Source organism: Spermophilus citellus (genome assembly GCF_964194105.1).
Source record: "Spermophilus citellus genome assembly, chromosome: 4".
In the NCBI taxonomy this organism is placed as follows: domain Eukaryota; kingdom Metazoa; phylum Chordata; class Mammalia; order Rodentia; family Sciuridae; genus Spermophilus; species Spermophilus citellus.
The window spans coordinates 212,345,865-212,373,854 of NC_138185.1; the positions used below are offsets into that span (position 1 = coordinate 212,345,865).

Genomic DNA, 27,990 nt, shown 5'->3' on the forward strand with positions numbered 1-27,990 from the left:
CAATTTGCAGTCCCACCAGCAATGTACAAGTGTACCCTTTTCCCCACATCCTCGACAGCACTTGTTGTTGTTTGACTTCATAATGGCTGCCAATCTTACTGGAGTGAGATGGTATCTTCGGGTGGTTTTGATTTGCATTTCTCTGACTGCTAGAGATGGTGAGCATTTTTTCATGTACTTGTTGATTGATTGTATGTCCTCCTCTGAGAAGTATCTGTTCAGGTCCTTGGCCCATTTGTTGATTGGGTTGTTTGTTTTCTTATTGTTTAATTTTTTGAGTTCTTTGTATATTCTGGATATTAGGGCTCTATCTGAAGTGTGAGGAGTAAAGATTTGTTCCCAGGATGTAGGCTCCCTATTTACCTCTCTTATTGTTTCTTTCGCTGAGAAAAAACTTTTTAGTTTGAGTAAGTCCCATTTGTTGATTCTAGTTATTAACTCTTGTGCTATGGGTGTCCTATTGAGGAATTTGGAGCCCGACCCCCACAGTATGTAGATCGTAGCCAACTTTTTCTTCTATCAGACGCAGAGTCTCTGATTTGATATCAAGCTCCTTGATCCATTTTGAGTTAACTTTTGTGCATGGCGAGAGAAAGGGATTCAGTTTCATTTTGTTGCATGTGGATTTCCAGTTTTCCCAGCACCATTTGTTGAAGATGCTATCTTTCCTCCATTGAATGCTTTTAGCCCCTTTATCAAATATAAGATAGTTGTAGTTTTGTGGATTGCTTTCTGTGTCCTCTATTCTGTACCATTGGTCCACCCGCCTGTTTTGGTACCAGTACCATGCTGTTTTTGTTACTATAGCTCTGTAGTATAGTTTGAGGTCTGGTATCGCTATACTGCCTGATTCACACTTCCTGCTTAGAGTTGTTTTTGCTATTCTGGGTCTTTTATTTTTCCATATGAATTTCATGATTGCTTTATGTATTTCTACAAAAAATGCCGTTGGGATTTTGATTGGCATTGCATTAAACCTATAGAGAACTTTTGGTAATATCGCCATTTTGATGATGTTAGTTCTGCCTATCCATGAACAGTATATTTTTCCATCTTCTAAGATCTTCTTCTATTTCTCTCTTTAGGGTTCTGTAGTTTTCATTGTATAAGTCTTTCACCTCTTTTGTTAGGTTGGTTCCCAAGTATTTTATTTTTTTTTTTGAGGATATTGTGAATGGAGTGGTTGTCCTCATTTCCATTTCAGAGGATTTGTCGCTGATATACAGGAATGCCTTTGATTTATGCATGTTGATTTATATCCTGCCACTTTGCTGAATTCATTTATTAGCTCTAATAGTTTCTTTGTAGATCCTTTTGGGTCTGCTAGGTATAGAATCATGTCATCTGCAAATAGTGATAATTTAAGTTCTTCTTTTCCTATTTTTATGCCTTTAATTTCTTTCGTCTGTCTAATTGCTCTGGCCAGTGTTTCGAGAACTATGTTGAACAGAGGTGGTGAGAGAGGGCATCCCTGTCTTGTTCCAGATTTTAGAGGGAATGCCTTCAATTTTTCTCCATTCAGAATGATGCTAGCCTGAGGCTTAGCATAGATTGCTTTTACAATATTGAGGTAAGTTCCTGTTATCCTTAGTTTTTCTAGAGTTTTGAACATAAAGGGATGCTGTACTTTGTCGAATGCTTTTTCTGCATCTATCGAGATGATCATATGGTTCTTATCTTTAAGTCTATTGATGTGGTGAATAACATTTATTGATTTCCGTATATTGAACCAGCCTTGCATCCCAGGGATGAATCCTAGTTGATCATGGTGCACAATTTTTTTGATATGTTTTTGTATCCGATTTGCCAGAATTTTATTGAGGATTTTTGCATCTAGGTTCATTAGAGATATTTGTCTGTAGTTTTCTTTCTTTGAAGTGTCTTTGTCTGGTTTAGGAATCAGGGTGATGTTGGCCTCGTAGAATGAATTTGGAAGTTCTCCCTCTTTTTCTATTTCCTGAAATAGCTTGAAAAGTATTGGTATTAGTTCCTCTTTAAAGGTTTTGTAAAACTCTGCTGTATACCCATCCAGTCCTGGGTTTTTCTTAGTTGGTAGTCTTTTGATGGTTTCTTCTCTTTCCTCAATTGATATTGGTCTGTTTAGATTGTCTATATCCTCCTGACTCAATCTGGGCAGATCATATGACTTAAGAAATTTATCGATGCCTTCACTATCTTTTATTTTATTGGAGTATAAGGATTCAAAGTAATTTCTGATTATCTTCTGTATTTCTGAAGTGTCTGTTGTGATATTGCCTTTTTCATCCCGTATGCTAGTAATTTGAGTTCTCTCTCTTCTTCTCTTCATTAGCATGGCTAAGGGTCTGTCGATCTTATTTATTTTTTCAAAGAACCAACTTTTAGTTTTGTCAATTTTTTCAATTGTTTCTTTTGTTTCGATTTCATTAATTTCAGCTCTGATTTTAATTATTTCTTGCCTTCTACTTCTTTTGCTGTTGTTTTGCTCTTCTTTTTCTAGGATTTTAAGATGAAGTATGAGATCATTTATTTGTTGGTTTTTTCTTTTTTTAAGGAATGAACTCCAAGCAATGAATTTTCCTCTTAGAACTGCTTTCAATGTGTCCCATAGATTCCGAAATGTTGTGTCTGTGTCTTCATTTATCTCTAAGAATTTTTTAATTTCCTCCTTGATGTCTTCTATAACCCATTGATCATTCAGTAACCTATTGTTCATTCTCCAAGTGATGCATGATTTTTCCTTCCTTCTTTTATTGTTGATTTTCAGTTTCATTCCATTATGATCAGATAAGATGCATGGTATTATCTCTACTCCTTTATACTGTCTAAGATTTGCCCTGTGACATAATATATGATCTATTTTTGAGAAGGATCCATGTGCTGCTGAGAAAAAAGAGTAACTGCTTGATGTTGAGTGGTATATTCTATATATGTCAATTAAGTCTACGTTATTAATTGTGTTATTGAGTTCTATAGTTTCCTTATTCAACTTTTGTTTGGAAGATCTGTGCAGTGGTGAGAGAGGTGTGTTGAAGTCTCCCATGATTATTGTATGGTGGTCTATTAGACTCTTGAACTTGAGAAGAGTTTGCTTGATGAACATAGCTGCACCATTGTTTAGGGCATATATATTTATGATTGTTATGTCTTGTTGGTGTATGGTTCCCTTGAGCAGTATGTAGTGTCCCTCTTTTTATCCCTTTTTATTAACTTTGGCTTGAAATCTATTTTATTTGATATGAGTATGGACACTCCTGCTTGTTTCCGAAGTCCATATGAGTGATATGATTTTTCCCAACCTTTCACCTTCAGTATATGTATGTCTTTTCCTATCAAATGCGTCTCCTGTAGGCAGCATATTGTTGGGTCTTTTTTTGTGATCCATTCTACTAGCCTGTATCTCTTAATTGGTGAGTTTAAGTCATTAACATTTAGGGTTATTATTGAGATATGGGTTGTTCTTCCAGCCATATTTGTTTATTTATGTTACTTAACATGGTTTGTTTTTCCTCTTTGATTATTTTTCCCCCTTTACTGTACTACCTTCCACTGTTGGTTTTCATTGCTATTTTCCATTTCCTCTTCCTGTAATGTTTTGCTGAGGATGTTTTGAAGAGATGGTTTTCTAGCTGCAAATTCTTCTAACTTTTGTTTATCGTGGAAGGTTTTAATTTCATCTTCCATCCTGAAGCTTAATTTCGCTGGATACACAATTCTTGGTTGGAACCCATTTTCTTTCAGCGTTTGAAATATGTTATTCCAGGATCTTCTAGCTTTCAGAGTCTGTGTTGAAAGATCAGCTGTTATCCTGATTGGTTTACCCCTAAATGTAATCTGCTTCCTTTCTCTTGTAGCTTTTAAAATTCTCTCCTTATTCTGTATGTTGGGCATCTTCATTATAATGTGTCTAGGTGTGGATCTCTTATGATTTTGCATGTTCGGCGTTCTGTAGGCTTCTAGGATTTGGGATTCTGTCTCATTCTTCAAGTCTGGGAAGTTTTCTTGATTATTTCATTGAACAGATTGCTCATTCCTTTGGTTTGGACCTCTATACCTTCCTGTACCCCAATGACTCTTAAGTTTGGTCTCTTTATGTTATCCCATATTTCTTGGATGTTCTGCTCATGGTTTCTTAACAGTCTTGCTGAGCTGTCTATGTTTTTTTCAAGTTGAAATACTTTGTCTTCACTGTCCGATGTTCTATCTTCTAAGTGTTCTACTCTGCTGGTAGTATTCTCAATTGAGTTTTTAAGTTGGTTTATTGCTTCCTGCATTTCTAGGATTTCTGTTTGTTTGTTTTTCTATAACCTCTATCTCCCTGTATAGTTGATCTTTTGCTTCTTGGATTTGTTTATGTAATTCATTGTCGAAGTGATCTTTCATTGTCTGATTTTGCTGTCTAATGTCTTCCTTGAGACTCCAGATCATCTGAAGCATGTATATCCTGAATTCTTTATCTGACATTCCATCTGCTGCAGATATTACCTCTTCTAATGTTGAGTTGACCTGCATTGCTTGTGGTTCTTTCTTTCCTTGTCTTTTCATACTGCTCGTGTTTCTTTCTACTTGGTGAAACTGTTGTGTTATTGAATTTTCCTCCTATATATTTATATTGCTCTTGTATAGTTGCAAAGTCTGCCTCGCAGGCACGGGTGGCGGCTCTGCCCCTCCTCCAATTGGGGCAATGTGCCTACCACGCCGGCATGCCGCTGGGCCTGTTCTGTTGGTGGTCGCAGGTCCGCCTACCTTGCAGGTATGGGTGGCAGGTCTGCCCCTCCGCGGGCCACTGGGCCTGTTCTGTCTGACGGTTGCAGTTCCGCCTACCTTGCAGGCGCGGGCGGCGGCTCTGCCCCTCCGCGGGCCACTGGGTCTGTTCTTACCTCTTCTCTATTCACCAAACATTTATCAACATTCTCTACATAGTAGCTTTCAAATCTATCCCCCTGTAAAGCTCAGAATCTATTTATAATATCCTAGTACTAACAGGCATGTCAAGTTTACATTTTGCAGCATTTAGATGTGGAGGCGTTCTCTAAAACTCTTTAATTTTCTATTTAGTCTATTATTGTTATCTCAAATGACCATTTTACAAATATTTATTTTTGATAACTAATGTTTTATTTTAAAATTTCATTTTTTATATAATGATATTTCCAATGAGGCTCCCTCCTGAAAAGCATGGCGGGGGGCGGGGGAAGAGTCCAATTCCTACCTCATGGCCACAAGAGGGAGCTAACATTTGGTCCACTTGGTTTACGAAAGGCATCTTCTACCATGTAGCCAGTGCTACAGAATAATTTGCACAACCATCTTCAAGTTGGTCCAATTATTCAAATATTTAATAAGCTGAATACTGCATCTAAATCAATGATGCATCAAACCCTCTCCAAATTTTAATATTCAATTTGTAGCTGAACATGATGGCCAATGCCTAAAATCCCAGTTACTTGGGAGGCTGAGGCAGGAGGATAGCAAGTTTAAGACCAGCCTGGGCAACTTAGCAAAACCCTATCTCAAAACATAAAAAGGGCTAGGATGTAGCTCAGAGTGCTCTTGCCTGGCACACATAAATTCAATTCCCAGTACATCAAATTAAAAAAAATATCAAATTGTTAACAACCAAATCAGAAAATAATACAAATTGACTTTCTTATGGAAAAAAATTCCAAAATTTATAAATAAGTCTCCTAAAATAAAATATTTTCAAATATATTTGCATTTCAAAATTGCCAAGTTATACAATTAAAAAAAGAAAGTGAAGTGTTATATTTTACACATAATATAAAACAAATGGAGATTTTCATATGTAAAGTGAAACAGCATGCAGAATATATAAGCTTAACTAATTGGTATCATAAAAAGTAAATGCCCTTATAAGGAATACATAAACAACTTTACAAGTTATCACAGAAATTTTGGTTTCAAACCTTCATAAAATAAAACATTTAAAACTACTTCTATTAGGATCTAGTAGATAGGAACTTTGGTTTTTTCTTCTAAGTCAATTCTGTTGGTGAACTTTATTCAATGTTAGTATGGCAGCTTTAGTTGTTAATTCAAACAATAAACAGATAATTAATCTATGCAACCCTTCAGAACAATTAAGCATATTTTAATGCTTATTACATTAGCATGTAATACTCTAAACCACTTGTAAAATTATGAGTCCAATGGATCAAGTTTTAGTAGTTACTGATATAGTGTAAATCCAATAATTATGATTCTAAGCTGGGTGTGGTGGTGCATGCCTGTAATCCCAGTAGCTTAGGAGGCTGAGGCAGCAAGATTGAGAATTCAAAGCCAGCCTCATTAAAGTGAGGCGCTAAGCAACTCAGTGAGACCCTGTCTCTAAATAAAATACAATAGGGCTGGGGATATGGCTCAGTGGTAGAATGCCCCCAAGTTCAATCCCTGTACCTGCTCTGCCCCTCAAAAGATTCTATTCATTTCAGGAATATTAGTTCCAAAGGGGAAAAAAATGTGGAAAACTATGAATAGAGGTAAAGAACACCAAGAACCTGAGCTCATTAATGCTACATATAAAAGATGATAAAAACACAAAATCAGGCCTTGTGAGCATGACAAAGAGAAGATTACCTGGAACCTCTTTTCAGCAGCAGATTAAAAAAAAAAAGGAAAAAGATTACAACACAAATTTGAATTTAAAACACTCATAAAATACATAAAGTAGTAAAGTTTTTTTTATCAATTTAATGAAGATAAACTCTTCTAATTATATGAAAGGCCTGTTGCTTCAATTTTATTACTGCATAATAAGAAATGATTCAGTTATGACATTAATGGCAGGGAAATCAGAAGAAAGGTGAAAAAATAGAATGCAACATGTTCTGTTATAAACTTTAAAGCTTGCCATTCTTATTTTTTTTAAATATCCTTATTTTGTTAATTTATTTTTATGTGGCGCTGAGGATCAAACCCAGTGTCTCACATGTTTGAGGCAAGAGCTTTACCACTGAGACACAACCCCCAGCTCTCTTATTTTTTTTTCTTATTCAGATTGTATAATATGACTTTCAAACAAAACATTTAAGCTTATTTTTATTCTTAAAATGGGAAATAAAGGGCTGGGATGGTGGCTCAGTGGTAGAGTGCTTGCCTAGAAGCACGCGCAAGGCCCTGGGTTCGGTCCTCAGCACGACATAAAAGGGTAAATACATAAAATAAAGATATTGTATCCAACTACTACTAAAAAATACATATAAAAAAATGGGAATAAAATCTTAACCAACTTAAAGGGCTGGTAGCACTGGAACTTCTCTGAAAGAAACTGCCTGAGGAGCCCCTTATTTTGAGCTAAGAGATTTCCCCAGTCAGCAAATTCACTCAAAAAGAATGACTAACTCAGGACCATGCTGATTTGGGATTTTTCTAGTAAATATTTTTTAAACTTCCCTTAATAGAACAGAATTGGAAGTCATTTAATCTACCCTCTCTCTGAAATCAGGAGTCTTCTTTACACATTTAGAACATGGCATTATAAGCACTCATGACAAATGGTCAGCTAAAGTGCATGAATCCTGCTTGCGACAGGGTGTAAGACAGCAATTATATCTCTACTTAATTTCTTGTGGGAAATAAGTGATCTGCAGATTATTCTTCATATTTAGTGGCCTCCCAACTTTCTTTGATCATGTGTTTTCTACTACACCACTGTCAACTCTCAGTGTCCCCTTCAATGCAGAGATTGATACTGATGAAACTAGGGTAGGTATGAGGCTAGATCTGTATACTTCATTGCTGTTAAAATAATATAAGACTATGTGGGCCTCCTTAAAGGGTATATCATACTCTGAACTCATCTTTGCACATTACTTGCTTAAAACACAGAATTTCACAGATAATTAATTCATGCCATCAAATATTCAGGAGTGCCTACTATTTGAGTGTATGTATAATTTGATCTCAAATCTACTGTTTTCATCCTTATCTCCCAACATTTTTCTAGTGTTACTTTTTTTTACTTCTAAAATTTGACTATTCATTTCTATAATGTCCCATTTCAGAAACTCTCTGAGTACATTTTCATCTCACTGAAGGTAGCTATAAAAGCACCCCCTGAGTCTGTCTTATCCAGGCCATTTTATTAAATATACAAATATACTATATTATCCTATTTTAAAGGGTAGAGTAAATGTTTATTAAATGAAGATAACAGATTTATAAACTGAATAATCTCTCACTGATAAATATGTATAGCTGTTTTTTTATGAGCCTCTGAAAGTTAAGGAAAATGTAAAGTTATATAGAACATTATTGTAAAACTAAATAATCATAATGAAGACCTTCATCATAATACCAAGCATTTATTGTATCCAAAAATATAACTCCTTTGTTGGATTTGTCCTACTTCATTTTTTAATTGTTTATTGACAAATGTAGTTAATTAGTTCATAGGGAAAATACTATAAAGATCAAAATAGAATGAAGAGTAAATATTTGAATGAAAAATGTTCTTTCATAAAACACTTACCTTACTATACCCTGCCTTTGAAAGGAATTAAAGGAAAAAAGAAGGGAAACACATGAAAATTATAAGGAATAATTTTAGCAGTTTAGTAAATATAGTAAAAGTAACATATCAATAGAAACATAAGGAAATACAAAAATGCCTAAATTTTATGTCACATTATTTTGAATGTTTTTATTAAAAATATTGGGAATTTGACCAAAATGAATTACTTTAGATAGATAAGATTTGCTACAAAAACATTTAATGAAAGAAAAAAACCCAAAATTATCAAAATTACTTAGAGAAAAAAAATCTACAAAAGTATCAACCAGAGAAATTATTAGTTGTCATCAAAACAATTTCCTTTAAAGAAGATAAGGTATTTGATATGTGTTTGTTTTAATCATTTAAAAATGTTTTGTTTCACATTTGATGACAATAATAGATTTTATTTAAAGTACTGAAAATTATTTACATAGACTGTATTATCTCCTTAGTAATATATTAAAAATTGGCCCAAAGAAATATGTCTTACTTTTTAATCCCCTTTGATTCTATCATTTTGTAAGAACAACTACTCTTGTGATTACATTAATGATCTCTGTCTCATCATTTTTATGAGAATTTAGCAGAACTGACTTTGTAAAAAAAATTGAGAACAAAATGTGAAACAATTTCAAAAAGTAATCTGTAAAAAATTTAACTGCAAAAATCTTTGCTGATTACAGTCACAACAGTGTTACTCATTCTTCAGGAGCAGGAAAATAATTTCCACTAGTCAGAATGTGGGTCATTTCAGCACTGAGGAAGGAAATTTAAATTGAAGTGTTTTACCACGAATGATGGCATACAGATTCAAATTAGGTCATATACCAAACTTCTCTAATAATTTTTTCTTTTAAAAAAATCAACAGAACATATGGAAGAGATTTATGAGAATGTCTACAGTTCTTCCTCCTATAAAACACTTCTCACTTCTCATTACTTGGGATGTTTGGTTTTCATTAAGTAATAGTAAGCATTATTCTGCAATATTCTACTTAAGGACATTCACATTTACATATTTATATGTATTCCTCTAATTAATAAATGCATAGTGCTCATTAGTTTGTGAATATTTAATTAAAAAAAAAAGAAAAACAGTGTTTCAGTATTTAACTGTCTATCTCCTCAGGTTACTCTGTATTTCATTCCAAGGTGAGGATGCCATTGGTGAAGACCTACTATCTTAATTATTGATGTATATTATTTCATATCAACCTTGAAATAATCCATAAGTGAGGAATTATAGTGCTCATTTTGCCTCTTAGGAAACTGAGGTTCAGAAAGAATGAATGACTTTTCAAGGTTATACAACTGGTAAATGATAAAAATGAGTATGTTAGCCCAATTGTCTGGCTCCAAAATCCATGTCCTTTGCATTGTGTGATGCTCTTTCTACCCAGCTGCTTCTATCTAGAATTTTATACATTTAGATTTTGTCATGATAACATTCCTACACATTCTTTTATACTTTGCCTCTTTATGCATAACAAAATGATTACTCTCTACCTTTTCCTGACCTCCCCTTACAGTTAATCTGAGGTATCCTACAGCAAACTGAGTACCTTGAATAGGAGCTTAGAAGGTGTCATGGCCTCAACATTCCACCTAGACTTCCTGAGACGCTGGGATTAGTCAGCTCATCAAAATCTCTAGTTGTCCTCTCCCCCATCATTAAGGTACATCACATGCCTTATACTTTATCCCTTTCCCTGAATATTAAATTCATAGGTTTCATTTTTAGTTTTTCCCTCAAATACTCTTACTAGTTTCTTACAATAATATTTTCCTTGTCACAGCTTTCTTCAGAAGTCACTGATGTTCTCAGCTTTCACTCCTTCATTTCTCACTTCTGTTTCTGATAATCTATTCCTTTATCATTTCTTAAAACCTCTCCACTTTTGAAGTCCACGCCATATTGCCTTTTGTGTGTGTGTGTGTGTGGGGTTCCTGGGGATGGAACCCAGGGCCTCATATGCACTAGACAAGTGGGCTACATTCCCAGCCCTCATATGTCTCTTTACTGCTTTCCATCTTTGATTTAAAAACCATTAGGTTCACAGTTTCTCTCATCTAGCTCATCTAGCTCAGAGACATTATTTAAAAGTTCTTTTCCAATAAAACTTCTGTGTATATATCCTTATTTTTAATTTACTGATTCTAAACCAAGATCAATAATTCCCTTTAAAAACAAGCTATACTTCAACCTGCCATTTTTTGAAAATTTTTTGAAATGTTGTCAACCCTCAATTAAGGGCATGTTGATAGATAGGCCATTTAAAAACTGAATCATGTCTCTGCACACATGCTTCCTACAAGGTTCTGGGCACTGGATTCAATTTTTATTATCATCCCCAATGTCATCAAATATATTTAACACACTTGGCAAGTAAGGTTACTTTAATCATATAAATTTTCTACATATATGGCAACATTCTCTAAACTACTTGAAAAGACACTGTTACCACCATAAAGTATTTAAGGGGGCTGGGGTTGTGGCTCAGTGGCAGAGTGCTTGCCTAGCATGTGTGAGGCACTGGGTTTGATTCTCAGCACCACATATCAATAAATAAAATAAAGGTCCATTGACAACTAAAAAAATATTTTTAAAAAAGTATTTAAGGACAAACATTTTGTAAGAGTTCTGGCAACCAAATAAAGCAAGAATATCACTGATATTTAATATTTGTAGGAAACACATTTAAATAACAAATTTAATTTTAATACAAATATCTTTTCCTTCATTTAATTTTAAACTTTATTGTTACCTCTCATCAGCTGAAGGTTCTTTCTGTTGCAAATGAGGCTTGGTTCCAAACATTGGGCGAATATTTGTTGATAAGGCTCTGACGGTATAAGTAATTTCATTCTCCCTTGTAACATCACTATCATAGCCTACCATCAAAATATAAAAGTTATTCTTTAAGTGATAACTGAGATCAATTGTGATCTTGTAATTTAGATATAATGATGTCCAATGTCAAGTAAATTGTGCCATAATCAAATTATGGAATATGCATTCAGCAAAAATTAAGTAGTAAAATATTTTATATATAAATATATTTTTTAGTGCTTGGGATCAAACCCAGGGCCTCATGCAAGCAAGACATAGCATTCTACCACTTAGCCATATCCCCAGCCACATAATGATGTTTTTTAAGTATCACTAAGAGATAATAGCAAGCTATAGGCCATGTGCAATGATGCATACCTATAATCCCAGCAACATGGGAGGCTGAGGCAGGAGGATCACAAATTTGAGGCTAGACTCTATAACTTATCAAGATCCTTAGTAATTCATCAGAGTCTGTCTCAATAAAGCTGCTGGGGAGGCTGAGGCAGCAGGATTCCAAGTTCAAAGCCAGCCTCAGCAACTTATTGAGGTTCTAAGAAACTTAGTGCCACCCTATCTCTAAATAAAATTAAAAAAAAGGTCTGGGGATGTCTCAGTGGTTAAGAGCCCCTGAGTTCAATCCCTGGTATAAAAAAAACCCCAAAATAATCAATAAAAATGGTTGGGGATGTAGGTTAATGTTAAAGTGAAGTGCCCTTGGGTTCAACCCTAGTACCAAAAAAGAAAAAAAAAAAGCTACAAGTTCATGTTAAAAAAATTATGTATACAAATGCACATATACCTTAGGATAAACCCCAAATGTTTATAGAGATTAACTTTGAGTGGTTGAATTATAAAGTCTGTGTTTATTCTTTATTGCAAAATATATTTTATATAATGAGCTAGTATTATTAGTATATTAAGAAAAATATTTTAAAATATAAAGTTCAAATATATAAAATTCATTTTAATAGTATTTATTTAAAGTATGGTTGTCTTACATTTGTAGATGAAGAATAGCTAAGTATTAATACTTGCCAGTCTGCTATTCTTGAATTATAAAGCCAATTTTTGTATAAAACTAACCAAAAACACTAATACCACAATCATTTTTTTAAATATTCATTTTTTAGTTTTTAGGTGGATATAATATCTTCATTTTATTTTTATGTGGTGCTGAGAATTGAACCCAGTGCCTCATGCATGCTAGGCAAGCATGCTACCACTTGACCCACATTCCCAGCCCCAACACCACAGTTATTAAAGTATTATTATTACTTTAAATTCTATAGTTTAAATCAGTGCTGTATTTTTTATATGTTTCTGTTAAAATGTTTTAAAATGACATACCTCCACCTTCTTCGGAATCTACATCAGATTCCTCACTATCACAAGGCCTTCTTTCTCGATAACTTTCCATCTCATTTGTCCATACCATTAAAGACATATCCGCACCTCCTAGGGTCACCAACATGCTGTCATCATAAGTCCAACGAACATTTGTGACATGTGTGCTATGGGCCACATACCTCTTAAATTTTCCAAATTTTCCCTAGAGATGATAAAAATGCAAACTTTTTCTGAGAAGTTTCATTATTTGAAAAATTGTAGTTATATTTCTGAACTAATTATATTTTTAGTTATATTTAATTTTCCTTAATGTATGTTTTGAAGTCAGTCATTCCAAATGCAACATAAATAAAAACACAAGAAAATGTTGAAATACCTTAGAATAAAAAAATAACAAGTGTGCTAAAGAGAAAATGTTTTAACCAATTAAATACTTTAATATTTAACCAATTAAATAAGAGTAACAATTCCCAAACCTGGTGAGGATAGGATGAAACTAGTAGTTTCACACATTGCTAGTACAATTAACTTTTTTGGAAACCAATGTGGTATTCCACATTAAAAGCATTAAAAAATACATACATATATTTGGCACTGCTGAGAATCAAACCCAAGGCTTGCACATGCTAGCCAAGTATTCTATCACTAAGATAAATACACAGATCCTGTTCGTACTTTTGTCTCACTAATCTGCCTTTTGGATATCTATGCTAAGAACATGCTATGTATGTGAAAAATACTTATCATATTATTTACTTATAGCAGTGAAAAATTTAAATACCTCAACTGTTCAATGGAGTAACAATATAGTTAATACCGTATATTATATGGAGAAATATATGTATTAAAAATAATTGTTATGTAGATTTATTAGCATTGAGGTGAAGAAGGAAGGAATCTGTAGACCAGTATCCTAAACTTATTCCTAAAGGATCTACATCATTTGGAATACTGGAATGAAGTTTCTGACTGATAATTGTCTTAATAGAATGTTCTTAATCTACTAAGGTTCTAGCTCATATATGTATCTAAAGTAGGCTCTGTGTATGTAGTGTTTTTGACTATCTGAGTTTCCCTGGAGGTTTTTATTTTTAAAATATTTTTAGTTGTAAATGAACACAATATCTTCATTTATTTATTTTTATGTGGTGCCTCACGCATGCTGGGCAAGTGCTCTACCATTAAGCCAGAACCTCAGCCCTCCTATGAGTTTTAAGCCTGTGTCTTCATTTCAGGGTTGATCTACAAAAAATAATATGGGTGTTATGAACTGAGTATCATAATGAATTGAGTATTCCTAATATCTCGATGAATGTTTTTTCATGTATTTGTTGACTGATTGTACATCATCTTCTGAGAAGTGTCTGTTCATGTCCTTGGCCCATTTATTGATTGGGTTATTTGTTTTTTTGATGTTTAACTTTTTGAATTCTTTATATACCCTAGAGATTAGTGCTCTATCTGATGTGTGAGGGGTAAAGATTTGCTCCCAAGATGTAAGCTGTCTATTCACCTCACAGATTGTTTCTTTTGCTGAGAAGAAACTTTTTAGATTGAGTCCATCCCATTTATTGCTTCTTCATTTTAATTTTTGCGCTATAGGAGTCTTATTAAGGAAGTTGGGGCCTAATCCCACATGATGGAGATTAGGGCCTACTTTTTCTTCTATTAGATGCAGGATCCCTGGTTTTATTCCTAAGTTCTTGATCCATTTTGAGTTGAGTTTTATGCATGGTGAGAGATAGGGGTTTAATTTCATTTTGTTGCATATATATTTCCAGTTTTCCCAGCACCATCTGTTGAAGAGGCTATCTTTTCTCCAATGCATGTTCTTGGCACCTTTGTCTAATATAAATTAATGTAATTTTGAGGGTTACTCTCTGTGTCCTCTATTCTGTACCATTGGTCTACCAGTCTGTTTTGGTGCCAATACCATGCCATTTTTGTTACTATTGCTCTGTAGTATAGGTTAAGGTCTGGTATAGTGATGCCACCTGCTTAATTCTTCCTGCTAATGATTGCTTTAGCTATTCTGGGTCTCTTATTTTTCCAGATGAATTTCATGATTGCTTTTTCTATTTCTATGAGGAATGTCATTGAGATTTTGATCAGAATTGCATTAAAACTGTATAGTGCTTTTGGAAGTATGGTCATTTTAATAATATTAATTCTGCCTATCCAAGAGCAAGGTAGATCTTTCCATCTCCTAAGGTCTTCTTTGACTTCTTTCTTTAGGGTTCTGTAATTTTCATTATATAGATCTTTCACCTCTTTCGTTAGGTTGATTCCTAAGTATTTTATTTATTTATTTTTTTTTTAGAGAGAGAGAGAGAGAGAGAGAATTTATTCACTTATTTAGTTAGTTTTCGGCGGACACAACATCTTTGTTTGTATGTGGTGCTGAGGATCAAACTCGGGCTGCACACATGCCAGGCGAGCGCGCTACCACTTGAGCCACATCTCCAGCCCTTTATTTTATTTTTTTTGAGGCTATTGAAAATGGGGTGGTTTTCCTTGTTTCCATTTCTGTAGATTTATCACTGGTATACAGAAATGCCATTGATTTTATATCCTGCTACTTTGCTGAATTCATTTACTAGTTCTAGAAGGTTTCTGGTGGAACTTTTAAGGTATTCTAGGTATAGAATCATATCATCAGCAAATAGTGATAATTTGAGTTCTTCTTTTCCTATGTGTAGCCCTTTAATTTCTTTCGTGTGTCTAATTGCTCTGGCCAGTGTTTCAAGAATTATGTTAAGGGCTGGGGATGTGGCTCAAGCGGTAGCGTTCTCACCTGGCATACGTGGGCGCTGGGTTCGATCCTCAGCACCACATAAAAATAAAAAAATAAAGATGTTGTGTCCACCGAAAACTAAAAAAATAAATTAAAAGTTCTCTCTCTTAAAAAAATAATTATGTTAAATAGAAGTGGTAAAAGAGGGCATCCCTGTCTTGTTCCAGTTTTTAGAGGGAATGTCTTCAAATTTTTCTCCATTTAGAATGATGTTGGCCTGGGGCTTAGCATAGATTACTCCAGTCAGAATATCAGCTATTATGAAGACAAACAACAATAAGCGTTGGCGAGGATATGGAGAAAAAGGTACACTCATACATTGCTGTTGGGACTGCAAATTGGTGCAGCCAATATGGAAAGCAGTATGGAGATTTCTTGGAATATTGGGAATGGAACCACCATTTGACTCAGCTATCCCTCTCCTCGGTCTATACCCAAAGGTCTTAAAAACAGCATACTGCAGGGACACAGCCACATCAATGTTTGTAGCAGCACAATTCACAACAGCTCAACTATGGAACCAAACTAAGTGCCCTTCAATAGATGAATGGATTAAAAAATGTGGCATATATACACAATGGAATATTACTCAGCAATAAAAGAGAATAAAATCATGGCATTTGCAGGTAAATGGACGGAGTCGGGAAGTTAATGAATGCTAAGTGAATTTAGCTAATCCCAAATAACCAAATGCTGAATGTTTTCTTTGATATAAGGAGGCTGATTCATAGTGTGGTAGGGAGAGGGAGCATGGAAGCAACAGACGAACTCTAGATAGGGCAGAAGGGTTGGAGGGGTAGGGAGGAGGCATGGGGTTAGAAACGATGGTGGAATGTGATGATCATTATTATCCAAAGTACATGTATGAAGAAATGAATTGGTGTGAATATACTTTGTATACAATCATAGATATGAAAAATTGTGGTATATATTATGTGATAAGAATTTTAATGCATTCTGCTTTTATATATAAATAAAAAATAATAATAAAATTTAAAAAATGAACTGAATATCATAAAATGATTTGATGCATTATTTCAAATTTATGTTTATGTTCTTGTTGGTGCTAGATTATAATATATAACTTAATTTATGGGAATTAAGAAATAAATACATCTGAAGTGGGCATGGTAGTGCATACTTGTAATCCCAGCTCCTCAGGAGGCTGAAGTAGAAAGCCCAGCCTGGGCAATTGAACAAGACCCATTTCAAAATGAAAAATAAAAAGGGCTGGGGGTGTAGCTCAATGGGTAGAGTGCCCTGGGTTCAATGACCAGTAGAAAGAGGGAGGAAGCAATAGAGGGAGGGAGGAAGGGAAGGTAAGCAGGCAGGCATTTATTGGCTTTGGTACATAAATTTTACTTTTGTGCTAAACAGAAGCCTAACATTTTGCAGTAGTTTGAATATGGGAAAGTGAAATAAGAATTGAGCAATCGCATAACATAACATAGACACAGAGAGCTCCAAAGAATCTGTATAGTTTGGTTTCAATAAAACATCATTAATCACATTAAATCACTGTTGTTTATTTTAATTTTATAGGGGTTTTAGTATTTAGTATTTGGTTAAAACATTGTCTCTTTAAAAGCTATACATATAGTTTATATTATTCTCTTTTTTAAAATTTCTTTTTTAGTTATTGATGGACCTTTTGTTTATTTATTTATAAATAATGAAAATAGTTAAATAGCTTAATTTAATATTGGGAATAAAAGGAATAGGTTTTTAAAAAGGAAATTTACATTATTCAATACTAAAAAAATCTGTAAAATATAATATATAACTTTAGGCGCAGAATCATAGATTATAATACTTATTCTAGATAAAAATAAATATGGTTCCAAGAATAGGAAACATAATTCTGAACCTTTTGTGGTATAACATTACATTTTACACATGTATTATTCCTATTACAACAATGAAATACTATGAAGGAACATTATCTTAATCATTTTCACAATTATGATCACTAGGAAAGTTAAAGAAAAATACATACTTTAGCAGGATATTTAAATAACTTCACAAATCCCAAATCATCGCCTGTAGCTAGGACCATTCTGTCACTGGTGAGGCAAGAGGCAGTTACATCTGTGACTTCTCCAATTACTGGCCAAATTCCCTCACAGCATAGACCAAGCACACTTGTCCATGATGCCCAACTAATTTTTTCTACCTAAAAAGAGAAAATTACTGTGTAATATCTAAATTGACAACCAAAATGTGAACATTCATCTTTGTTATTACATGTCACAAGTGAAACTAAATATTAACAGAAAAACAAATCATTAGTTGGCTTGGTTTTAAAGCTTCTCACAGTCTACTAGTTCTTGGAGAAAAAATTTAATATAATATTATTCAGGAAGTCCTTATTATATATTTAGTATGTGTTCTTTTTTAAAAAAAAATATTTATTTTTAAGTTTTAGGTGGATACAATATCTGTATTTTACATTTATGTGGTACTGAGGATCGAACCCAGTGCCCCAGTGGTAGGCGAGCACTCTACCACTGAGCCACAACTCCAGCCCCATATGTGTTCTTGATTGGGCTTTTTATTGTTTTTTGCTGTGTTGGGTATCAACCTCAGGGCCTCACACATGCTAGGTAAACACTCTACAACTGAGCTACATCCCCAGCCCTCACTGTGTGTTCAAGATGCTGAGCATACAGTGATAGTGAATAATCGAGGAACAACCAGGCACAGTGGTGCAGTAATTCCAGGTACTCAGGAGGTTCACTAGATTGAGGCCCACTTGGGCAACTCAAGGAGACCCTATCTCAAAGTAAAATATATAAAGATACATAGAGGTCTAGGGATTTAACTCAGTGGTAGGGTGCTCCTGTATTTATCCTTACTGACAAAAAAAAAAAAGGAATAATCAAGAAACATAACAGTTCATGTCTAAATTTCTATTATGCATTATGTTTTTCAACTGGTACAATATTTTTTTTAATTTTAATTTTTTGTTTTAATTAGTTACACATGACAGTACCTTGACATATCATACATTTGAATCAGATGGGATATAATTTCTCATTTTTCTGAGTGTACAGGTTGCAGAATCATATTAGTCATGTAGTCACATATATTAATAATAATGTCTGTTTTATTCTACTATCCTTCCTATCCCCCTAACCCCTCCCCTCCCCTCCCATCACTTCTCTCTACCTAATCTAAGGAAACACTATTCTTTTTTTTCTCACATCTTCATACATGTGTTTTGTATAAAGATGAGGGTCTCCTTCCACCTTCCATGCAATTCCTTTTCTCCCTTCCTTTCCCTCCCACCCCTCTTCCCTATGTAGAGGTAACCTTCTTCCACTGCTCTTCCTCCTTACCCCATTTTGAGTCACCCCCCTTATATTAGAGAAGACATTCGGCATTTGTTTTTTTGGGATTGGCTAACTTCACTTAGCACAATCTGTTCTCATGCCATCCATTTCCCTGCAAATGCCATGATCTTATTATTTTTTAGTGCTGAGTATTATTCCATTGTGTATATATGCCACATTTTTTTTATCCATTCATCCATTGAAGGGCATCTAGGTTGGCTCCACAGTCTAGCTATTGTGAATTGTGCTGCTCACGTTTCTTTCCAGCTCTGTATGACTGTTGTGTTAATATTTTCCCCCTATAAATCTATATTGCTCTTGTATAGTTCCAAAATCTCTCTTTTATGGAGAGAAACAACGTTAACAGTTTCCAATAATACATCATCTATGAGCAAGTTTTCATTATCAATACATTTATAGTTAGACTCTGTCTACAGATGTTGACTTAAATTATTATTTAGAATATAGTCATTAGTTTCATAAAAGGCATACCATTTCTGGTGGTGTATAGAGAACTCAGAGTCAGGGGTAGGATGCTATTGTTAAAGGGGAAAGGAGTGAAGGTTAGGGGATTAATCTAATTTAGCAACTTTGGAGGAGAATAATGAATAGACGGGTAATTTACGGAAGAATGTATAAATTCAAACTCCTTATCTGTATTTAGAAAATTATCCTACGTATAAATAGTAAAAGTTAGGAAGTTGAAAGTGGGATAGAGGGAGGAAGAAAAAATAACAAGGAAAGAAAGAAAGAGAGAAAATAAAGGGGGGGAGTGAGGTGGGGCCTATGAAATTCCTCTATATTATACTATTCTGGTGATTCAGTTCTTAAAGTCCAATTTCATACAAAGTTCTTGGTTTCACATATGTTGAGGTTGTGAGGACCAGAGGGAAAAGGGTAGAGGAGAATGGATGAGAAGAGCAAGAAAAGAAAAGAAAGAAAGAAAAAAAAGTCTACGGCCATACCACCCTGAACGCGCCCGATCTGTCTGGTACAATCTTTTTTATTTTTTTCCTTTATTTATTTATTTATTTATTTATTTTTGTGTGTGTGTGTGTGTGTGGTGCCATGTGCATGTGAGGTAAGAACTCTACCAACTGAGCTATATCCCCAGCCCATACATTTTTCCTTTTTAAAGCCACTTTTATATTAAATTTACTGAGCATGTTTTCCTAGGCCATGCCTAAAACACCCCAAAACAAAACAAACAAAAAATCCAATATTGTCAGGCAAAAAAGTAAAGACACTTAAATTTTTTTTAAAAGAGAAATCTACTAATAAGCATCATAGGCATATGGGTTCCAAAGATGTGGCAGATGTACAGTACTTCAAATCAGATTGTATGTCCCTTACTAGTGACTAGTGGGTACCTCTTTTCCTTTGAGGAAAGTGATTCTAGCATAGCTAGAATACCAGCTTTATTCTTCTACTTAAAACAGTATCTGTTCCTTTACCTATCTTAGGTGTTTCATAGTTACATGCATTCTAGCCAAATAAAATAAACACACCACAAGAATATCATTCAAATAATGTGAGAATAAACTTCACATGTAACTAAATGATGAAAAGTAGGCATAAGTTTTCCAACCACTTTTACTCATATGAACACCACTACAAGCACCAGTGTCCTCCTACCTCCACATTGGGGATGGTTTGTTTTTTCCCTCTGGGAGCTTCAAAGAATAACTGTTCTTTAGCACCAGTGTTGACCTGTAAAAGCTTTCCTTAAAAAAAATAAAAAATATATAGAACATACTTATATCATATAAATACTTATATCATTAGTATAATGTTTCAATTTTATGGGAAGAAATAAGATTAAGTATAAAAAATCATTTTCCTCTCCAAATCAAAATATTTTAAGATATTGTATTTTCTTAATCTCCATATAATTAAATTCATAAACAGCTTAATTTTTTATTTATGCAAATACATAGAAGCTATTTGTTTTTAGGCATATTGAAAAAATCTTAGAAACAAATATTGAAATTTTTTTTAAATGCATGCAAGTATTTTGTTTAGCAATACCTAAGAGAATCCTTAATTTAAAATATTAAAGTTTTAAAGTTGAAAATATAAAAATATAACCCTTAAAGGTAGCATTTAAAATATTTAACATTTATTTTAACTTATCAAACACTGTCATAAAATACAAAGATACTCATTAAATTATGTTATATAACTATGGAAATGCATATTAACTAATAGGAAAAGGAGGTTAAAATACTCATTAACATTTATATTTCCAAATTTGAAGTTTGTCAAACTTATCAGATAATAACTAGTACATTATCTAACTAAAAATCTTTATGTACAATATATTTATATTATTCCCCAAACTAAATAGCTTATTACTGTACTGTCATTTGAATGACATAAGGTAAAGTACTAAGAAAGTTTATAGCATTCCCTTTTAGATGTAAAATAAAGTAGTGGAAAATAATTTTGAGAATACAGTTTATTTTTCACAAGGTTTTTTGATTCTAACAAGATCCAAACAAATCATGTTTGTTTCTTTAAAGTAGCTACACTAAATCAAATTTTAGTGTAATAAAATTTATTTATAAATCAAACTTTTATTAAATATTAAACTGTTTAAAGTCTTACCTCTAATATCCCAATCAATATGGGTTATACAACTTGTAGCTCCTTTGCATATTCCCACTCGTTTACTACTCATTACATTATATATATCTATAAAGCTGTCATGGGATGCCACAGCTAGATATTTCCCAGATCCTACAACAGAAACATATTTTGGCATTTTCTACTTGTGGAAATGTTTTTACACTCTGCAACTAGAGTTAATTTTCTTAATATCTTTTTGGAGAAATCTTAGGTGTTTCATAAGTTACCTAGTATTGAACAGATGTATTAAATGATAAATGATAATATTTTCAAGTATATTAATAACTAACAAGGGGCTGGGGCTGTAGGTCACTGGTGGAGTGCCTGCCTTGCATGTGTGAGGCACTGGGGTTGATCCTCAGCAAGACATAAAAATAAATAAATAAAATAAAGGTATTGTGTCCATCTACAATTTTTAAAAAATAACAAAATAAAGTAAATTTTAGTGAAACAAATTAGTTCACTGGAGAGCAAACTGTCAAAATTATATATGATGTAATTTTGGTATGTTTTCATGACCAAAAAAACTCTTTAAATTTAGAAAAAAAAGATCTAGACCAACATAAGTAAATTTTGCTTAATATTGTATTATATTATAATATATTACAGTAGGTTTTTTAAAAAACTGTATTATAGTAGGTTTTTTAAAAAAATGTTGTTAGTTATAGATGGACACAATATCTTTATTTTTATGTGATGCTGAGGATCGAACCCAGTGTCTAATATGTGTGAGGCAGGTGCCCTACCATAGAGCTACAGTCCCAGCCCTATAGTAGGTTTTGTAATAAATAATGACTGCAAGAAAACTGGTATGTATGAGTAAAATTAATGCATTTTCTTCCTTGTGGTGCTGGGCATTAAACCAGGGTCTCTCACATGCCATGCTACATCCCCAGCACAAAGTAATACAATTTTAAAAGCACTAAGAATATTAAGAATGTCATGAAAACAGTCAAGCTCTTTTTATGTTACAAATGAGAAAGGTGAAGTTCAGAGTAGTGTCCTGGCCCAAGTCATATGGAAAATTTAGTAATAAGAATTAGCACTAACCAAGATATTTGCATAATCAAATACAGGGCTTTTACTTTTTACCATACTGCTCCTTCTAGTCAAAAAAGTAAAATTCCAAAATAAAACAAGCTAATGTAAACCACACATTGATACATTTACTCATATTCAGACCAAAGTTAATAATCAAATAAATGCAATCTTACCAGGTGAAAATCTAATATCTGAAATAATATCTTTTCTGTGGTGAAAAGACACAAGATCCTCTAGAGTATCTGCATTTGCCATTAAGAAACTTCCATCATTGAGACCTACAGCTAAAGCTTTTCCATCAGGAGAAAAACAGCAACATCTTCCACCTGGTAAAGGAAGAAAAGAGTATGTATTAGAAAATTGTCTTTTTTAAAAAATACGTGCTTGAAGGACCTTTAATTTCAAAGAGGATGCCTATATTTATTATGGCTTCAAATCAACATAAAAAAGGAGTCAAGAGATGCAGATGAAGTTTTCTATGAAAATTCCAGTAAGAAATTCTAAAAAAAAAATTAAACTCATTTCTAAATGTAACCAAACTGAGTACTGATATTTGTCTTAAAAGAAATTAAGTTGAAAAAAAAAGTTGAGATTGCCTGTCTGAGCCAAGTGCTGGGAGGGGTTACAGGAAGGTGTCATCCTCCTTTCCTAGTCCCCCATGCACCATGTTTTCAGACAAGGTCTGGCTTGATCTCCCCCCATAAGCAAATGGCCGGCAAACTCCAGGGAATCCAGGCATGGTTGCTTCCCTGCAGCCTTGGCTAACAAGGCAGAGCAGTGGGAAAACCATGCAGTTCTGTGTGGGGAGGCAGTCCTGGGTGAATGTTGTGCCTGGGTGCATGTGATGGCCTACAGGAGCCTGATATTTATACTGCTATTTATTTTTGTGAAGAAGCAATCATGCACTTGCAAATGAACCTACAACAGGACCCCATGTCCCTGTGGGACACAATGTTCCCAAAGACTTAAAAGAGGAGAATAACACTCAACTCTTCAGTGTTCAGAACATCAAGTATGAATCCCAGCTCCTTGCAGACGCAAGCCTGCTACAACTGGAAACCCAGGTAAATCAAAGTTGCTACAACTATTTGTACAGGATGAAAGTTTTGGATGCCATCCTTGCCTCTGAGACCCCGTTTCATGCTGAAGGCTGGCACCACCGTTCCTTAATGGGCAATAATTTCTGTTCCTCCTTGCTAGATCTGTGAAACACTATTACTCCTTTCAAGGTTGTATGGAAGACCCTCATTGATACCCTGCTAAATGGCCAGGCACTAGTCTGCTGTGAGACAGGGGTGTTTAGCTAGAGTGAATACCTGTGCCATCAAGAGACCCTAAGTGAGCTGGCCACCATGGTCAAGGCAAGAATGGGGAACTCACCAGCACCAACCATCAGCTGGAGACCTCATTCCCCTGAAATCTCCCCAGCTAACCGGGTGACATAAGTCCCTCCCCTCTGGTCAGAAGAGCAAATGTGTCAAGAATTTCCTGGAATTGAGCTTTATGTGGCATTTATACACAATGGAGTATTACTCAGCACTAAAAAATGACAAAATCATGGCATTTGCAGGGAAATGGATGGCATTAGAGAAGATTATGCTAAGTAAAGCTAGCCAATCCCTAAAAACAAATGCCAAATGTCTTCTTTGATATAAAGAGAGCAACTAAGAATAGAGCAGGGAGGAAGAGCATGAGAAAAAGATTAACATTATATAGGGACAAGAGGTGGGAGGGAAAGGGAGAGAGAAGGGAAATTGCATGGAAATGGAAGGAGACCCTCATCGTTATACAAAATTACATATAAGAGGAAATGAGGGGAAAGGGAAAAAAACAAGGGAGAGAAATGAATTACAGTAGATGAGGTAGAGAGAGAAGATGGGGAGGGAGGGGGGATAGTAGAGGATAGGAAAGGCAGCAGAATACAACATACACTAGTATGGCACTATGTAAAAACGTGGATGTGTAAACCAATGTGATTCTGCAATTTGTATACAGGGTAAAAATGGGAGTTCGTAACCCACTTGAATCAAATGTATGAAATATGATATGTCAAGAACTTTGTAATGTTTTGAACAACCAATAATAAATAAAAAAAGAAAGAAACAACAAAAACAAAAAAGGATGACTATAACACATTGGAGAGCACTTTGATGGAGCTGAAGGACTCTCACTGCAGACTGAGCCAGACAGATGTGATATACGAGGTAGGCTACCTGCTAGGCAGCTCTCAAGAAATCTGGCTCAGTAGACCCAAACTGTGTTAGACAAAGCTCCTGTTGTGTCCAGGGTTCTTAGAGCTTGTGTATAAAAGGTCATTCCCCAACCCTTTCTTATAGGATTTTTTTAGAACATCAGCTACGATTTTATTTCTCCCCAGTAGGATATTTTTTTCTGGATTTGAATTCATATGTCATTCTTATTTCTATCAAAGTTTCCTTAAAAATCTTCACTTGTTTTTGGCCATAGTTCCCCTACTCTGTTCTAGACCATTTAATCCCAAAGAGTAGAAGTAAGGTGTCTTCCCCATTGTACTCAATCCATTGGTAACCTCTGGGCTTAGGTTGTCTCAGAGTTGTTTGGTGGAAAAGGCAGACAGGAACCGGGGTTGCAGGCAGTGAGGAAGTGTGTGTTATGTGCAACAACTTACCCTGGCACTCCACTTAAACCAAGATGTGTTGAAACTTTAACACAGCTTTCCTCATATGCAAGGTCTGCCCTTCTACCTCCATTCAATCCTCTCTTGTGAATACATTGAATAAAAGAGAATGTTCTGATACCTGACATAATCTATTCCAACATACAAGATGGTATACAGGAATGGTTTTCCCTAATAAGGCAGTGTACTGGTCTGACTTTAGTTGTTGAATAAAATGAACTATTAAAAAGCAACAACACAGGGCTGGGATTGTGGCTTAGCAGTAGAGCGCTTGCCTAGAGCAGGTGGGACCCGGGTTCGATCCTCAGCACCACATAAAAATAAAGGCATTCTGTTGTGTCCATCTACACCTAAAAAATAAATATTAAAAAATGCAACAATACAGAAATTAAGTTGATGAAAAAGAATAAGATATTTTACCTATTAACTAACAAATGCCAATGACATAAGTGGAAACTTTTGGGGGTGGGGGGAGAAGACTGCTATCTTAGTAGATTCTACCCAAGAAATCAGAAATTTAGGAAATGAGGGCATCTTTTAAAAATGCTTTAAAATGTTTTTTAAAATTTGACAATAGGTCCTGCCTTTTCTTTTGTAAAGACAAAACCCTTGGGAGTTTTAATTCTGCTTTGTATTTCCCTATGGGGCCTCCACTGCTTTTCTATGGGAGACACTCTTAATTTAACAGATGAGAATATTTTGAAAACAAAACAACAAAAAAAAGGGAAATTTGGCAATAGGTAATTATTAGTTAAAGATAGAAAAATCTAAGCTTCAAAACTATGCAAATGATATTAATATTATTAATTGTTAGTATTAATTTTTTTAAAAAAGGTTAGTACTACACTGATAAATACACAACAATGGGCTTACTCTAACAGCAAGAGATGCAGCAAGCATACAAAAACCCTAAGGCTTTTGAACCTTTCATGAAATAAGATGGAAGAGGGATGGGGTACAGCTGTTACAGAATGAGAATAAGTAGTCATCTAATTAACAAGCATAAACTGGCAATGAAGAAATGTAGGACATAATCTGAGATTTGAAAGTCAAGAGATGACCTGGAGCAGGATGACAGCAGTGGAAATGATGAGAAGTGGTAGGATTTGGACATGTTTGAAAATACATATGAAAGAACTTTAACCAACTGAGTGTAGAGTAAATGGTGGTTTCCGCTTCAATGGTGATGCCATTTACTGATATGAGAGAAACCAGACAAGGTACAAGTATTCATTTCTGTACCACTTTGGGTAAGGATGCCTAAGAAGTTCAATTGAAGACAGCAAAGAGCCAGTTTGACATATTAATTCTTCTCTGGAGATCAGGGGGTACAGGCAAGAGATATAAAAATATGAGGCAACAGCATATAGATGACAGTTACATCCATGAAATATAATAAGAACTTTTTCTTAATTTTATTGCTGCTTAGGCCCAAATTCACTATTTTAATCCCATTATTTTTTACTGAAACTGAATCCTATAAGCATTTTTCCTTTGCCAACTGATTTGATTTGTTCTAGTAAAGGTACTAGAGGGACACTGCAAGGCCAAAGCAGAAGGAAGGAACTTTGCTTCCTTTTGGTATTAGCAGATTAATGTGTTTTTTTTTTCTACCATTATAACAAAGGATTTCCTAGACCAGCTGTGACACATGTCCTCTGGCAAATTTCTTTACCACTGGTAGGTGGTAAAGGGTCCTGTGGCACACATGCACTCTCCACAGAGAATGGTAGAGGAGTTTGATCTTCAAGTTCATTGGCCTTAAATATAGTAGCTGCTTTCTGCAGTTGCTCCTTATACATCTCTTAAAATATTTTTAAGCCTTCTACTAGTTAACCACCTTATATTAGTTAACGCATCATAGTCTTTGGGCTTGAGCACAGTGCTGAGTCCTTACCAGTAGGAAAGGGATGCTGGTAATCCAAGGCATGCACTGGTGTCACAATTAATCAAGTTACTAACCCCGCCATTGACTATAATGAACTACCTATTAAAGTTAATGCCTTGGAAGCCCAAGAGGCTGCTGCCCTTGACCACTATAATAATGATGACTACAAAGACAAGTAAAAAGACAGTGTTGTGAAACAGATTCCTCTGACTGCGTGAAGAATCTACAGAAAGACGTACCGAGCTCAGGTCCTTAAATTCCTAGCATGAATTGCAGTCTGAGAAAGCTTCCACAGCGAGTATAAAAGAATACCTGACATTATAGTCACTAAAATTTAAACACAAATTTCACTGTCTGCAGATATAGAATGTCAACTGAATTATATAGCTTCACTGAATTTCTTGTATGAAAATTAGGGAGCCAGTGCAACCATTATGGAAAGCAGTATGGTTGTGATTAAAAAAAAACTATAAAAAATGAGAGGGTGGGCCAAACTTGATCCATAAATTGATGCTTGTTGTAAAGGAATAAATCTAAAAGCTTAGGAAGGTAGGAAGTTGCTGCTCCTTTTTTTTCAGTGTTGGGGATTAAATCCAGGGCCTCAAAAAACTTGGAATGGAACCACCATTTGACCCAGCTATTCCACTCCTCAGTTTATACCAAAAGAACTTAAAAATCAGCACACTACAGTGATGCAGCCACATCAATGTTTATAGCAACTCAACTTACAATAGTTGAACTATGGAGCTAACCTAGGTGCCCTTCAACAGATGAATGGATAAAGAAAATGTGGTATATAGACACAATGGAATATTACTCATCCCTAAAGAATAATGAAATTATGGCATTCTTAGGTAAATGAATTGAACTGGAGAATATTATGCTAAGAAACATAAGCCAATCCCCCAAAACCAAAGAATGGATGTTTTCTCTGATAAACAGATGCCAATCCATAATGGGGGAGGGTTGGGAAAAAT

The 27,990-nt window shown here is 34.6% G+C and overlaps 1 protein-coding gene and 1 pseudogene across 3 annotated transcripts in view; one reads left to right on the forward strand and one right to left on the reverse strand.

Annotated features, from left to right (window-relative positions):
• The window catches only part of EML5 (EMAP like 5), a 180,120-nt gene that overhangs the window by 31,567 nt on the left and 120,563 nt on the right, over positions 1–27,990 (reverse strand). For both annotated transcript variants that reach the window (XM_081289270.1, XM_081289271.1), the window contains exons 22-27: positions 22,643–22,795; positions 21,408–21,539; positions 20,436–20,524; positions 17,465–17,641; positions 12,675–12,876; positions 11,260–11,386 (exon numbers count right to left, since the gene is read on the reverse strand). In XM_081289270.1, coding sequence (XP_081145396.1) covers positions 11,260–11,386; positions 12,675–12,876; positions 17,465–17,641; positions 20,436–20,524; positions 21,408–21,539; positions 22,643–22,795 — 880 coding nt within the window. The remainder of the gene's footprint in view (positions 1–11,259; positions 11,387–12,674; positions 12,877–17,464; positions 17,642–20,435; positions 20,525–21,407; positions 21,540–22,642; positions 22,796–27,990) is intronic.
• On the forward strand, positions 23,314–23,914 carry LOC308647380 (protein C1orf43 homolog; annotated as a pseudogene). The gene has a single exon. The product of its transcript is annotated as a protein C1orf43 homolog (transcript).